Source organism: Gastrolobium bilobum, unplaced genomic scaffold (genome assembly GCF_033153095.1).
Source record: "Gastrolobium bilobum isolate Gb01-03AN ecotype WA unplaced genomic scaffold, APGP_CSIRO_Gbil_v1 utg21709, whole genome shotgun sequence".
Classification (NCBI taxonomy): Eukaryota; Viridiplantae; Streptophyta; class Magnoliopsida; order Fabales; family Fabaceae; genus Gastrolobium; species Gastrolobium bilobum.
In genome coordinates, this window is record NW_026898833.1 from 33951 (window position 1) to 50152 (window position 16202).

Here is a 16202-nt window from a genome sequence, read left to right on the forward strand (position 1 = left end):
ACAACAATACAAATAATGTTTGGGCATTTCAAACACAACGTATTTATAGCCGCATGCCCTGTCCTCGAGTCCTAAGTAAATTTTAAGATGCAATACAAGAGACACATAAACAATAGTTCTGGTCTTCGGAATCGATCAAAGATACCGAATCATGAATCTTTTTTATTTTAAATATATATACGGATTTGTTCTAGTGACCAAAAATAATATATATTTATTCTGTTATGGAATGAGGAAACCGCTTTCATACGCCATAAACCATAAGGCAAGTGCATCGCCATGTTTTTCTATTCCTCGATTAGTTTAATACACGCGCTATCCACATAACAAAACAAAATATCATTTTAATTATAGGTACTGTTGTATATTTGGTGATTGGTATATATTAAATTTTTTTAATAAAAAGTAAATAATTTTATTCTTATTTGTTAATATACAAAATATATATTTTTTAGATCGAGTGCTTATTTAGAGTTTACCTCGATTTGATACTGCTCTCGCAGCCCGCACCGTAACCGTGCTTTACCGTTAGATGTCCCGTATTGCTATGCGAGCCACTAAAACAAGCACATCTCTTTCTACTTATTCCTATTAGCCATGCGGCATGCTTTGATCAACAATCCTCTCAACAACTGTCTTATGCAAAGTGTTATTTCTGGGAGTCGAACCTATGATCTCGGCTTTGATACCAAGTATTGGATCCAATGCTTACCACTAGCCAAAAGCTATTGAGTACAACTCTTTCTATTTGCCCTTTCCAACCCCAGCACCATAATTCGATCCGACTCTAACCTACATTGGAATATTTGCCAAGGCAAGATGTTGATCTCTTTAACAATGTTAAGTAATTAGAAATTTTAAAAATGAGAACAATTAACTTATTATTTTTTTAAAGAAATAAGACTTATTACATCATTTACATAAAATCAAAACATTATAATTCAAATTTAAATTTGAATTCAGTTTGCATTTAAAAAGTTTAAATTTAAAAAAATATTAGTTAATTAATGACATAACATTTTTAAAAAAGAATGAATTAAGAAAATTATGTATAATTCATATGTAATTTTAATTTTACTTGCATGTATTATATTTTATACAATGATATATAAATGATAAAACCGGGAAAGGCTTGGGCAGTAATTTATTGAATTTTATGCATCACAACGAGGAAATTGCATATATAAATTAAGGATGGTTATATTTATAAATTCTTACAAAGTACATTATACATTATGGATAATATATATTACTACATGCTTAAATAATATATATTACCTATAATACATAATGTAATTATAAGAATTTATAAATTTTAAATTTGCAAATATAACCGCTCTATATAAATTACATATGAAAGTTTAACATTACAAAAAGGATTTAGAATTTAGGGAATATTACTCTCATGTTATATGAGAGTAGTTCTCTCCTGCTATAGAAAGAATTCAAATAGGATCCACCATTAAAAAAGAAAAAAAATACGATTTTCAAAATGAGAAAAAATGATATAATTATTTCGTGTAAAATAAAAATAATATTTCTCTTAGAATTTTTATATGTATAACATATTAACATCAACCATCGACTCAAGAAGACGGTTGAAGTTAACCAAAAACGAAACGTTAGTGACTTTTCTTTTCTCGATTCCAACACGCAATAACTTGATATTCGGGTTGTCTTACGTAGGCGGTTTATTAAGCGGTCTGTAAAAGAGTTTATAAAGTCAAATTTGAGCCAAAAAATAAAGAAAAATAATAATCTCATATTATATAAGAGAATTATCTTATGTCATATATTTATAGAATTTTATATCAATTATTTCTTTTTCTTTTTTTTTATTTTTACATTGTAGATCTTATGTATTTGTATCACTCACATGAAAATATTATCTCATATAATACGTGATTAATAAACCCCAAAAATAAATAATACATGGCATCTCAAAGGAAATTTGGAGGCAGGTTTCCATGGCACCGATTTCTCGTTAGAGGTACAATATATAAAAATTATTAATATATTTCCATCTAACAGTTTAAATTTTTAAATTAAATTAATTTTTATATAATATGAAGAATTTATTCTAAATATGTAGATTGATTAGTAATGAATTATTCCAGTTTAATGAATAATTTCAAGTTTGTCGCAATGCGATTGTGTTAAAACTTGACCCGATGAATAATATCCAGAAAATAAATGATATTAAGTTTCTTTGACTAAATAATTATGATACTCCTGGTTTTATAAAGTTTACCAAAAAAAAAAGGATACTCTTTATCGCCCTATTTTTTAATAAAAATAAAAGGTAAATTAAAAATTAACATAAGGTATTCAAGTCCACGAACTCTTTCTTGAGAGAATGTGTTAGCAATATAATGTATAAAAATTATTAGTTAATGTGTATTCAAAAAAAAAAAATATTAGTTAATGTGCCCAAAATGTTTATATACTTTTGGTAGTTTTATAATCATTTGTTTAATTAATTTAATAATATTCAATATAACAATATGGGTAATTACACGGTACCTTAGCATAATGATATACCCAGTGGCCCAGTGGTCATGTGCAATAAGTCTTTTATCATGTAATGGAAAAGAAACACTATTTGGAAACTCTAATTTAAATTTAGTAACCATCCTCTAATTTGAATATTAAGTGTGTACATTGTCATTAACTAACCAACATTCAACAAGTCAAAATAATAATAATCAATATTCAAAATATGAGATGAAAGCATGTTATTGAGCCATTAACCACAAGTTTCAAAATAATAATCAATATTCAAAACAATGCTTTCTTCAACTTTGAGATTTCCCTTTCAAACAACTCCATTTGTCAATCTGAGCTATTATAGAACAACAACCTTATTCTATTGCCCGAATAGATGTTATCGTCATGGCTCATCTTGACATTCAACTTGGGAAAATTTATATGCCTTAAGCAACCATACACGTCAGCCATTCTACATTTACATTGAGAAGATTCATATATCGGAAATAGGGGTGCTAAACGAGTAGGGTCTTTCAGGAGTCTTTGGCTTGACTCGTGAAGGTCTGAGTTTATATGTCTAAAATTGGTTGTTGGCACCAGACTTGAACTTGTATAAAAGCTCGTTTAATAAAAAGGCATCAGACTCCAATTCAAAAGTTCGGCCTTAGAGCCTCTCAGGCTGACCTAGTATATTATTTTTTTATATATTTTTTATACTACTTGTAATAGCCTCTCTTTCTCCTCAATCCATTTTATCTCATTTTATTAGTTAAACAGACTTTTTGAATGATTTTGTTTTATATTATGTTGTTTGGTATACATTGAATTTATGATATTTATGAAATTACTAGTGTCGTTAATTGTATATTTTGTTTGGATAATTTTTTATTATTTTATTTTTTTTAACAGGCTAAATTAGATTTTTATTTTTTGTAAATAAGTCAGGCCACATGCCAATATAATATTTATAACAGGTAACAGACTTGGTCACATTTAAACACAGACTTAGCCTTTTAAGATTAAAGCTCAGCTCGGCTCGGCCCATTAACACCTCTAATCGAAACCCATTGGGAGCCAGGTCTCTTGTGATTAAAGGAAAAAGGTTAAAGACTTCTTTATTTCGAATCCAAATTGAACCAAATTCATGTACATATTTATATGTTTTACAAATGTGTGTAATAAGTAAAAAAAGTATAGCATCTGTGTGAATTAAGTATATAAATAAATGTTATCAAAAAAAAAAAGTATATAAATAAATATATGAATAAAATTATATAAAAATTAAAACACATCTATTTTATGATGAAAGTAATTAAAGTCAACACATTAAAGAAATACAATAAATAAATACTAGGGAAACTTCAAAAATCTCCTTGAAAGTTTCGTCAGAATCACTTACCTCCTCTCCGAAATTTTTAATCATTGACACCCCTATTTAAATTTTTTTTATCACTTACCCCCCTAACTTGATTTTTCATTCAAAATTAAAGTTAACAGAGTTAACTTTTTTAAAAAATACCAAGACTATCCTTAAAAGAAAAAAAAATTAACCCTTGGATAAGAAAAAAAGCACATTCTTGCATGGCTCTATAAATAAGCAAATGAATATATGGATCATCTTTTTGGAATAGCAAACAAGAAAGGAAATTGAAATATTTAATCAATGAAGTATTTAATCTTAAGATTCCTCCTATATGCACTAAACACCAAATAATGGGGCCATGTAAATTGAAATCTTGCAATTCTGTTTATTTTTCTGCAATGAAAGTGAATATTTTCTCTGCCTGAAGACGAGAAACACACAATTTGCAAAGGGCTCCAAAGCTTCTTGTGATCGGCATCTCAACCATGCGGTCAAGGTGGTCAGGCTCGCAGTGGCGCGGTTCCACTCATCAACGACTATCTCTTGCCAGCAGTAAGGTTCAGTTAATGCAGAGGTTAATTCCTTTTTTTTAAGGATAGTTTTGGTATCTTTTTTAAAAATAAACTCTGTTAACCTTAATTTTAGATGGAAAATCAAGTTAGGAGAGTAAGTGATAAAAAAAATTTAAGTAGAGGTGTAAATGATTAAAAATTTCGAGGAGGGGGTAAGTGATTCTGACAAAACTTTCAGGAAATTTTTTGAAGTTTTCCCTAAATACTACTATGAAAGATATTTTGACTCCGATTTAAGGCTTTGGAATCTTATTCCTCATCTCACACATCAATTTCTGTCCGTCCATGGATGGTTATTTATTTGAATAAAATTAATAATTAATTAATTGATAAATGAATAAAAATCAATGGTTAAGATAAGAAGTAACATTGGAATAAAAAATCCCTTCTCATACACATATATTCCAATATATGCTACACTGTAAAAGTATATTTTACGGAAAAATAATAATTAATTTAAGATATTTGAATATAAAAGTAATCACCTATTATACAAAGGGAAAAATTACTCTTATGTTACATGTGGTAACTTTTTCTCCTACACATTTTTCGATAACTGTGCCACCTTTTTCTTTTCTTTTCTTTTTATTTTTCAGGTGGTGGAGCCCACAAATTTATCTCTATAACATGAGATAACTTATCTCATTTAACATGAGATAACTTATCTCATTTAACATGAGATTAATAAAACCCTTATACAAATTGTATAGGCTTCGAAGTGAAGTGAATCTCATTTTCCCAATGAGAAACATAGGCTCGAATCTTTTTTAAGAATTTTTGAATTTATTTTAATCACAATTATATCTGAGGCTTTGTAAATAACAATCACCTCCGGCCTCCGGGCTCCAGCTTATATTGTTTTTTAATTGAATATCAATTAATTTTGAACCAGTCAAACAGACATTGATTCACCGAATTTCACCTCCACTTTATTACTTTTTTGCGGTGTTCATAAAATCGGACCGATTCGATCGGATTAATTCAGGAATCGAGAAATCAATCATATAACTAGTTCGGTTGAAGTAACGGATCGGTCATGCATCAGAATTGGTGCGACCCGGTCCGATTCGGCCGATTTTTATGAAAATTGGTGACCCAGTCAGTTAACCAGTGACCCGGTCCGGTTCCCAAAAAAAAATTCCAAATTTTTTAAAAAAAAAATTTATAATGTATATATTTAAATATTTGTTTGCTTATTGACTTACATAAATTATGTACCTACATCACTAATATTATCTCAATTATGCACTATGCAGAAAATTTTGATTTGATTTATAGTTAAAGATATCATTTTCTGAACCTAAAGTCTCGTATCACGATCTTTATATTTTTGTTTGATCCTTTATTATATAATAATATGTGATTTATTATTTTTTATATTAAAATATTTGAATTTTTTGTACTTTTTTTTAGATATTTGAGAATGTTTATAGTTTTTTAAAATAAATTATAAAATTAGATATAATCACCAGGTCATGCGGTTGAATCAATGATCCACTAGTTGAACCAGTAATCCAGTGACCCAGTACCTCGACCGGATCAATGACTGAACCGATTTTAATAATGTTCCTTTTTTGGGTTCAAAATGGAACCCACTGATTGTCAGGATCTGTTGTCGTATTAAACAATGGGATTTGATTTTCTCATGTTGAATGAGAATTCAATTCTCATGTTCTAGAGATAAAAAGTATGTGGGACCCATGTGTTAGAAAAAATTATATGTAGGACTCATGTCAGCACGAAAATCGAAGGGTGTGTAGGAAAATTTGAATTCTCATGTTGAATGAGAATTATAAAACTCTTAAACAATTTAGGCAAATGAATTCGTAGAAACTGTTTGATTAAACATATATTTTAATTTTTAAAATAGATTGACCCACGAAACCCGGATTAATATTTTCAACCCATTTTAAGAGGGGGACCAACCCGCCCAGTTTTTGTGGGGTTTACGGCGGATCGGGACACCTTTTCTTTTCTCATGTCATTAGGGGATGTTTAAATTTGCGGGAATATGGGGGAAATTATAGATAAGTTATAAAAAGATATTTGATAAATCCAAAAAATTTCCGAGCATTGTTTTAAGTTTTCTCGTGCCAACCGTTAGAAACAAATTTGCCCCACTCCACTTTTCCATGATTTCTAAAAAAGTCCCCTGCCAAACAGGCCTCAAGTTTCATTTAGGGTGTATTTGGTACAAGAGAAATTTTTTGGTGACCGAGAATCATGATTAATGAGAATTCAGTAAAAATTGAGTTTACTTGGAATCTTACGAAAGAGGTGTTTGGTTCGCTAAAATATTACCGGGAATATTGAGTAAAAATTACTGATTCCATATTTGGTTTAGAACGAAATATGACTTGGAATATGAGGTTATTTTACAAAAATAACCCCAAACTATTTTTACTTTTGTAATTGATAGATTGGGTCTAGATTTTTATGTGTATTGGGGTATTTTTGTCTCAAAATTTATTGTTGTGTTTTTCCTTTACTTGGTATTCCGAATTACCATATTATTTTTGGTAATCTGAATAGTGACTTTTCAGAAGTAAATCAAATTACCGGTAATCCTTGAATAACCAAACGTGGTAATTACATTTACCAAAGAAGAATTACCGGTAATCTCCTCAAAAACTTGAAACAAACACCCCCTTAGTGTCGTAGTGTGTACCCAGGAATTTCTCCAACTCTTTAGGAACGGTTGTACTTTCTCATCTCCAATGAATGAAATCATCTATTCAGATGATTGGATTTCCCTCACTCGCAACTCTCCATATTGTAGCATATATATCAATGAAGACTGAAGCTTGTACCCCAATAGCACAACCAGAAAAGGCAGAAATATGAACTAGAACAAAGCAAAAGGCTGCCTTCGACTAAACCCATACAAAAAGACCTCTTCAGACAAAATCATAATATAATGCATCAAACATTATTACTTCATTTGCCCTGCTTTGATTTGTAACCTTAACAAAAACTCCAAGAAATTAAGGGAAAAAGAAGAAGAAGTGGAGACTCTCTTGTGCTTGAGATGACACCATCACCATGCATCAGTTCAACCCTTAAGCTGTGGTTGTTGCAAAATACCCTCCCTTCGTTCCCTTCATTATGTGACCTGAGTCCCCCACGTTACTCAAAGCACCAAACCTCAATCGGGTTTCCCTTATAATCCATCCAAGCATTGAAAGACCAGTCAGTGCCATAGCAATAGCAACAGCAAAGCCAGACAGCGTTGCCACCAACAGAAAGGCGGCACTCAGAAGCAAGGGACTGAAGAGCACCAAAAGGGGAAAGCAAACTAGAAGAAGTGTTGTGGAGGCTAAAAAAGTGAACCCCATCATCCCCAGCAGAGGTCCTCCTATGGCTATAGCCGCCAAAGATGCAGAGACCACCGTCGTGCGGGATACTTGGCGTGACTGACGACCAAGTGGACCCTTCTCATAGTAATCTGCCATTGGTTTGTGCCTGTGTGTAACTATGTGTGTATACTGGTTTGCTTCTTTTAGTAAGGGCTAGGCACTTTATAATTTGGGTATTTGGAGTCTCGGCTAGAAAATGCTTCATAATTCTGAAAGGTGTCAATTTTAGATCTAGGGTGGCAACCCCTTGTGCCTACACGTACGAATAGCATTTTAGGAGATAATGACTCGGTGACACGAGACACACGTTTTTTGAAAAATTGTGTGTGGTTAGGTGAGGTGAAGGTTGAATGCACATTCATAAGGCTCCTCCAGCCTTGTGATAACGTTTAGCTATCCATTAGAGACTTGTCCCCATCACATACAGAAATAGGCATCAACATTATGAAGAAAAAGAAAGAAGGGTGGTTTTGAAACATATTATCACCGACCGAGGTTTTTAGAGCAAGGACATTTGTACCAAAGTAAATTTGGGAACAATGATGTGTATTAAGTGAAGGAAAAGTCATTATCAAAGATTGAAGGCCATGTATTCTTCCACTTTAAGTTGTATCAGTTAACATAATGATTCTCTGTACTTATTTTCAGCATACATTACAGAAATGGTAGATGATATAATTAACAGATCAGTTGCATTATCATGAATTTTCAGGCTTCAAATGTACAAACCAAATAAAGAAGATTCCAACAATGGAACATTGGACAAGGAGCTCAATGCCAAACTTAGGATAAAAAAATAATAGTCCCAACTCTTGTTGCAATATAATACCGGGAAACAATTAGTTTGCTTTGACAACCTGAGGCAGAGATTTGAGAAGGGACGAGGATGGCTTTCGAACGATGTGATTAAGCATTATCATAAAAGTCAGAAGTGTTAAGGCTCCAGCCTGATGTGCAGTGCCCAGTGAAACAGGTACATATGAAAGAAGCGTCGAAATTCCTAAGGTGACCTGTAACCATACAAATCAGTTACATAATATACCAAATGACAACTGCTGACAAAAACAAACACCAAAAGGTTTTCCTTGTTATTTATTTCATTACTTATTATCATCACTGTTGTAAATATTTGTTATTTTATTATTATTAGTATTTGTTGTATTGGGCCAAGCCCATTAGGTCAAGTATTAGAGTTTTCATTCTCTATAAATAGAGACCTCTTTGTACAGATTATACACACAATTTAATAATATTTCAAATACCCTTTTCTTTCAAGTTGGTATCAGAGCTCTCGATCCTGAGGGCTCTGCTTCCGCGTCTACGAATCTTTTTATTCTTTTTCTGTCTCTCACTGTTCCTTATTCCTCGTCACTTTTCCACTGTTCCTATTCCTTTCTTTCTTGTCTCTCGTAAAGCAAAGAACGCACAGAACCATTCCTACCAAAGGACGTCACGTAAAGAACGCACTGAACCACTGCTCATCGTGTTTTGGGTACTTTTCCGGTGGATTCTTCAACGCGACCAACCACAGGTAGAACCGCCATCGCCGGACGACGTCGCCCCAAAAGTCTCAGCCCGGAAGACCACCGCACGCGCTCACACGCGCCTCATCTTCATTGGCGAGTGAAGCCCACGCGCATCCAGTCTCACCGGCGCGTGGAGGTGTTTCTTGGCCGCGGACCGGTGCAGTTCTGCTCGACTCTCCAAGCCCGTTCTGGATCTGTGCTCAAATCCTTGATCGGACGTCGTTTGGTATTTTTTCAGTATTTGTTTGGCTTCTTGGTGCTATTGTTTGACAAGTTTTGTGCAGTATGGCCTCTTCTCAAAGGAATTCCTTTACAAAGTTTTCTGATGGTACATCTTCTGGATCTAAGAGAGATGATCGATGGTGTTCTTATTGTAAAAGAACAGGTCATATCAAGGATCTATGATTTCGCCTCCATGGAAAGCAAACTGTCTTAGAAAAGATGGCTAGGATGCGTGGTCAACCGCATTTTACTTCCTTTAAAATAACTTCTGCATTTCGTCCAGATGAGTTGGAACGGCTCCGAACCCTCCTTGATTCTTTGAGTAAGCCATCTGATACTAGTACTTTGACTATGACTGGTATGAGCTCCAAAACTTATTCTTTCATTTCTTCATGTAATGATTTTAAAAATTCTTGGGTTGTTGATTCTGGTGCTACTGATCATATGGCTTGTTGTGCTGACTCCTTTACTTCTTATCATCCTACCATTGGAACTCATACAATAGCCGTAGCTGATGGCTCTCATACATCAGTTGCGGGTTCTGGTGACATAAACTTACAGCAGTCCTTACATCTTAAGGATGTTCTTCATGTTCCTAAACTCTCCACGAATCTTCTTTCTATTCATAAAATTACAAAAGATTTGAATTGTACTGTAACCTTCTATCCTACCCATTGTGTTTTTCAGGATCTCGACACGGGGAAGACGATTGGTAGTGCTAAAGAGCAAGGTGGGTTGTACTATCTGGTGTCACAATCTCCTGAAAATAAAGTAATAGATCACATCTTGATGTCTCATGGTCAATCAACTGCTGATTCTTTGATTTGGCTTCATCATAAGCGCTTAGGTCATCCTCCATTTAGTTTACTCAAATCTTTATTTCCGTCATTGTTTTTATCTAAGTCTGTTGAGTCTTTTCATTGTGATGTTTGTGAATTTGCTAAGCATCATCGTGTGTCTTTCCCTTCTAGTATTACTAAAAGTGTTGAACCTTTTGATCTTATTCATTCTGATGTTTGGGGTCCTTCTAAGGTCCTTCATTCTTCTGAAAATAAATGGTTTGTTTCTTTTATTGATGATTGCACTCGTGTAACTTGGGTTTACTTAATGAGTGAAAAGTCTGAGGTACCACAACTGTTCTTTCAATTTTATAAAATGATTGAGACTCAATTTTGTAAAAAAATCAAAAGACTAAGGACAGATAATGGTACTGAATATGTCAATCACTCTTTTTCCCAATTTACACAAAATCAAGGTATGATTCATGAACTTACTTGTGTAGACACCCCTCAACAAAATGGGGTTGCTGAAAGGAAAAATCGTCACCTTCTTGAAGTTGCTCGTGCCTTACTGTTTCAAACACATGTACCCAAATGCTATTGGGGAGATGTCATTCTTACTGCAGCATTCTTGATCAATCGTCTACCCACTCGGGTTCTCGATCATGTAAGTCCTATTCACTCCATGACTTCTTTTTTCCCTTCTGTTCCAACTTTGCAAAGTCTTCCTCCTCGAGTGTTTGGGTGTGTTGTCTTTGTTCATATTCATAAACAGCATCGCAGTAAGTTGGATCCTAGGGCTCTTAAATGTGTCTTCCTTGGATATGCTCCTGATAAGAAGGGCTACAAGTGCTATCACCCTGGAAGTCGGAAATTTTTTGTTTCTATGGATGTTACATTTCAGGAATCTGAGTCCTTTTTCCAAGGTCCTCATCTTCAGGGGGAGAATAATTCACCAGAAGAATCATCACCTTCCTTCTTTGAATTGGAATCTTCAGTGTCTACTCCTTCACCTGTGTCAGTGTATCCTCCTCTTGGTCCTGTTCCTCCTGTGTCTGTTCCTCCTGTGTCTAATCCTCCTGTGACTGATTCTCCTGTGATTGATACATCAAGTACACCAGAGATACGGAAGATTATGACACCTGAGTTGGTTGCCTCAGCAGCAACCTCAATCGTCTGAACCACTGGTAAGTCCTGAATCTCATATTTCTGATCATGATGTTAATACTTCTGATGACTTACCCATTACTACTGATTCTGATGATTTACCCATTGCTCTTAGAAAAAGAAAAAGAGCTTCTCCCAAGAAATCTTGTCCCTCCTGTCCCTCTTGTACTCAATACCCTATCTCCCATTTTGTTTCATCTGCTAATCTTTCTGTGCAGCACAAAAGCTTTGTTTCAGCACTAGACTCTATTGCAATCCCAAAATCAGTACATGAAGCCTTGAAAGATGGGAATTGGGCTCAAGTCATGCAAGAGGAAATGAATGCGTTGGAGAAAAATAAAACATGGGAGGTTATTGATAGACCTAATGGAAAGAAAGCAGTAGGGTGCAGATGGGTTTATGCCCTGAAATATAATTCTGATGGAACTCTTGAGTGATACAAGGCTCGATTAGTTGCCAAAGGTTACACTCAAACCTATGGCATTGATTATGAAGAAACATTTGCTCCAGTTGCAAAGATGAATACGGTGAGAGTCTTGTTATCCCTTGCTGCCCATTACAATTGGGATATAAATCAATTTGATGTGAAAAATGCTTTCCTCAATGGTGAGTTAGAAGAAGAAGTCTACATGGAAATCCCGCCTGGTTTTGATTCTGTGAAGGGAGAAAATAAAGTTTGTAGATTAAAAAAGGCCTTGTATGGATTGAAGCAGTCACCTCGTGCCTGGTTTGGAAGGTTTACTAAGGTTATGATGACCTTAGGATACAGACAGAGTCAAGGAGATCACACTCTTTTCTTCAAGCACTCCCATAATGGGAAGCTTACTGTGCTCCTTGTATATGTTGATGATATTATTATCACAGGTGATGATTTTATGGAGAAACAGATTCTGCAAACACGGCTTGCCTCTGAGTTTGAAGTCAAAGACCTTGGGAAACTGAGATATTTCCTAGGGATAGAAGTAGCTCATTCAAGGAAAGGAATTTTTATTAGCCAGAGAAAATATGTTCTTGATCTTCTCAAAGAAGCAGGAAAGCTCGGGTGTAAACCCTCTAATACTCCTATTGAGCAGAATCACAAGATAGGCTATGAAGAAGAGAGTCCTCCAGTTGATAAAGGACAATATCAACGGCTAGTTGGGAAATTGATATATCTGGCTCATACTAGACCAGACCTAGCTTATGTTGTTAGTGTTGTCAGTCAGTTTATGCACGATCCAAAGGAGAAACACATGCAGGCAGTAGAGAGAATTCTGCAGTATCTTAAAGCTACTCCTGGTAAAGGATTGTTATTCCAACGTGATGGCAATCTCTCTTTAGAAGTTTACATTGATGCTGATTATGCTGGATCCGTGACTGACCGTCGTTCTACCACTGGTTATTGCATGTTTCTTTGCGGTAACTTGGTGACATGGAGAAGTAAGAAACAAGATGTGGTCGCCAGATCAAGTGCAGAAGCTGAATTTCGAGCTATGGCTCAAGGCATTTGTGAGTTACTGTGGCTGAAAATTATACTTGATGATCTCAAAATAAAATGTGAGGGACCTATGAAGCTGCTATGTGACAATAAGTCCGCTATTTGTATAGCTCATAATCCGGTTCAACATGATCGGACTAAACATATTGAGGTCGACCGCCATTTCATCAAAGAGAAACTTGATAGCGGGTTGATTACCACTCCATACATTCCCACTGGGCGCCAATTAGCTGATCTATTGACAAAGGGACTTCCTTCAGACAGATTTCAAGAACTTACTAGCAAGCTGGGAATGATAAATATCTATTCCTCAGCTTGAGGGGGAGTGTTGTAAATATTTGTTATTTTATTATTATTAGTATTTGTTGTATTGGGCCAAGCCCATTAGGTCAAGTATTAGGGTTTTCATTCTCTATAAATAGAGACCTCTTTGTACAGATTATACACACAATTCAATAATATTTCAAATACCCTTTTTCTTTCAAGTATCACCATCCTCCTCAACTAGTTCATGAATCAGTGAAAAGCAGACAGAGCAACAGGTAGAAATGTAGCCAGAAACAACACCGAAGCAGAACTCCAACAATACAAAATGATAGAGAATTATTAAAATAAAACTGGAAATTTAAATAATGACCTGAAGAGAAGCCATGCCAACAATGCTTCCAAGCACAGATCGTACTGCAGGATGTAAGTCCAGCTTTCTTGTTGACCACCATAAAGCGCCCACTGAAAACAGAGTTGCAGTTGCAAGGATACGGTGATCAAGCTGTTAAAAGCAAAACACTAATTAGAACTTCATGTTGATAAATTTCCATGTGCCACTAAAGGAACTGGACTGCAGTGACTTTATACCTTTGTAGTATTGGTGTCCAACAAAATAAAGACTCAAGGCTTAATTTCTTTGAAGAAATAAAGAAAAGGATAAGTGTAGCTGACATTTGAAACTTAAACTTTTGCAGCCAAATTTCTCAACAATTTTAAGTTTTCAGTGATATCAGCATGGATAATTACCTGTACAGTCGATGTATTCTCGAAGAAATTTCGAATCAGAGGCTTCATTACAAAAATGTCTTCAGGTATCCATGTATCACCCATCTTTGGAAAAGTATTGAATGCATGCCCCTGTCAATCAACATATAAGGCTCAAATATTATTTCAAGTACAAATATGAAAGGCATGAAACTATTGAACAAGCTACCATACAGCATCATTTCCTGCAACAAATGCACCAGAAACAGCAGTAAGACCAACAAGTAGGCTGATAGGCATTGCAAGTCTCTTCACTTTAGCTGCCCCACGAACCCACGTTAGTGATTCAGCTGGTGGTTCAGGCATAACAACAGAAAGTGCAGTCCAAAAGAGGCCGCAGTAAATAGCAAATGCTGATGTAAGGTGAGTGGCAAGACGATAAGGGCTTACCCTTGGCTGAGAATATTCAGATGGTGGTTCCTAAGGAAGTGAAGTGTTATTAGAATCTGGCAGTGATGACCAATTTGACTTCAAATAAATAGAGGAATTTATTTTATTTATGTTCCAACCTCTAAACCACTCTTAACCATCCACCACCCAATAAGACCCTGTCCAGCACCCATGGCAAACAGAGCAGAGAGTCTCAGTCCCAATCTCACGGTAATATAACCCTTACGGAGAAAATATGAATAAGGCAAAACAAATATAAGTCCCAGCGCCCTTCCCCACATACGATGTGCGTACTCCATCCAATATATGAACTTGAAATCTTCAATCTTCATCCCTTTGTTGACACTGCACCAAATGTGAAATTGAAACAAATTATCATCATAACATTCACAAGAACTGCTACAGCTCTATCAGACCAAGTGTCAACTCACTTCCACGTGGTCAATCCTATTATTTTTGTAATGCATACATAATCAACACTAAAAATTGAAATTTGTAATTAGCACTTGAAAAGTTAAACAAGCTGGTCCATTGGAACAGTTCCAGAAGGATAATTTCAGATTTTGATTCATTCAGTAAATTATTCTATTATCATCTCTATACCCTTAAACACACAATCATGTCAATTTTTCAAGCAGTAATTAAGTTTTAAAAAAATCTAGATATTTTTTATGAGAAAGTTTGAGCATAGTTGTCTAAAATTGTACTTTTTTAATTTTTAATCATCAAACTTTTATGATTTCATTTGGTCCCTTAATACTTAGCCCGCCATCTTCAAGAGGACATGTTCACAAGTGTTTAGAAGAGTTTCTTCCCCCATACATTTCATAAATTCAGTTCTAATAAGACAGGACAAAAAATCAGTAGAATACTTCCTAGATACTTCATAAAAAAAATTAAAGGAGCACAAGAAAAAAATTTACTACAGCTATATGCTCACCGCTTGTATTCAGGTGACTGCTTATATTTCTCAAACTCTTGCAACCATTCCTCATCAGACAAAGGAGGGAGACTTCCCGTGAATTTCCAATCAGTCATTGAAAGACCAGATCGTGTGAGTCTAGTTACACCCCCAAGTACCACCATAGTAAACACCCATGCAGCAGAGCCAAAGAGCCATATTCCAACCACTTTCCGAGCATGAGAACCACCAATCACAAGCAGCTTCAACCCCTCCTTATGTTCAGCCCTAACAGACGCTATCCTAGAAAAGTTCCTGATGCATCCCACATGATGACCCTAAAAGCATCATCACAATTTCCTCAGAACCAACTACACGTACAAAACAATCAAACACAGCATTGGTGATTCAAAATGAAAAATAGTAGCTATTTTTTCCAGGATGTGAACATAAAAAGTAAAGAAATAGACGGCACCATACAAGAATGTGATATATGATCAAAGTTTATTTATTTATTTTTTTTATAATGGAAAGCACAATAATTGGGAAGCTAAAGAACAAAGAATTTAAGGGATCAGAAAGGAAAAAAAATTAAAATTTCAAAAGAACCCAGATGAAAAAACATGGTGGGAATGATATAAAACGAAGGAAAAAGTTAGGTAACCTTGGGAATAAGATGGGATCGAAAAGCATGAAAGCAATGGCTGGCGATGGGAGGGGTTAAAAACTTGAATGGTTGTTGGCTGGAAGAAGGAGGAGAGAAAGGCCTCGTCCCTCTTAGCTTGCGAATCCCACATGCTTCTTTGCTGCGCCTCAAAATTGACCTCCCAAACATCTCTCCCTACCCTGCAACTTTGAGGGTTTAACCAAGGTTTTGTAAGCACCCCCTATGGTCCGTTCCCTCCAGCGACGTGTCGTTTTGTACGCCCA

The 16202-nt window shown here is 35.0% G+C and overlaps 2 protein-coding genes across 2 annotated transcripts; both read right to left on the minus strand.

Moving 5' to 3' along the window:
• Positions 1-7481: 7481 nt before the first annotated feature.
• Positions 7482-7874, minus strand: LOC133284550 (oleosin S1-2). Its single transcript, XM_061481587.1, has one exon. The coding sequence runs from the start codon at positions 7872-7874 to the stop codon at positions 7482-7484; it is 393 nt and encodes a 130-aa protein (XP_061337571.1).
• A 537-nt stretch (positions 7875-8411) lies between these two features.
• On the minus strand, positions 8412-16107 carry LOC133284555 (cytochrome c oxidase assembly protein COX15). Its single transcript, XM_061481595.1, has 7 exons — positions 15937-16107; positions 15312-15610; positions 14491-14716; positions 14156-14401; positions 13964-14074; positions 13587-13718; positions 8412-8788 (listed from the first exon to the last, which is right to left on the minus strand). The coding sequence occupies exons 1-7, from the start codon at positions 16105-16107 to the stop codon at positions 8618-8620; spliced, it is 1356 nt and encodes a 451-aa protein (XP_061337579.1). The 3' UTR covers positions 8412-8617.
• Positions 16108-16202: the final 95 nt, after the last annotated feature.

Bases quoted from the DNA above. Each gene is read 5' to 3' on its own strand.
- LOC133284550 (XM_061481587.1), bottom strand. From the start codon at position 7,874: ATGGCAGATTACTATGAGAAGGGTCCACTTGGTCGTCAGTCACGCCAA.
- LOC133284555 (XM_061481595.1), bottom strand. From the start codon at position 16,107: ATGTTTGGGAGGTCAATTTTGAGGCGCAGCAAAGAAGCATGTGGGATT. The intron at 14,717-15,311 runs GTGAGCATATAG...CATTTGGTGCAG, and splicing joins CAGTCACCTGAATACAAGCG to TGTCAACAAAGGGATGAAGA. The intron at 8,789-13,586 runs GTCATTATTTAA...GTATGGTTACAG, and splicing joins TTGGCATGGCTTCTCTTCAG to GTCACCTTAGGAATTTCGAC.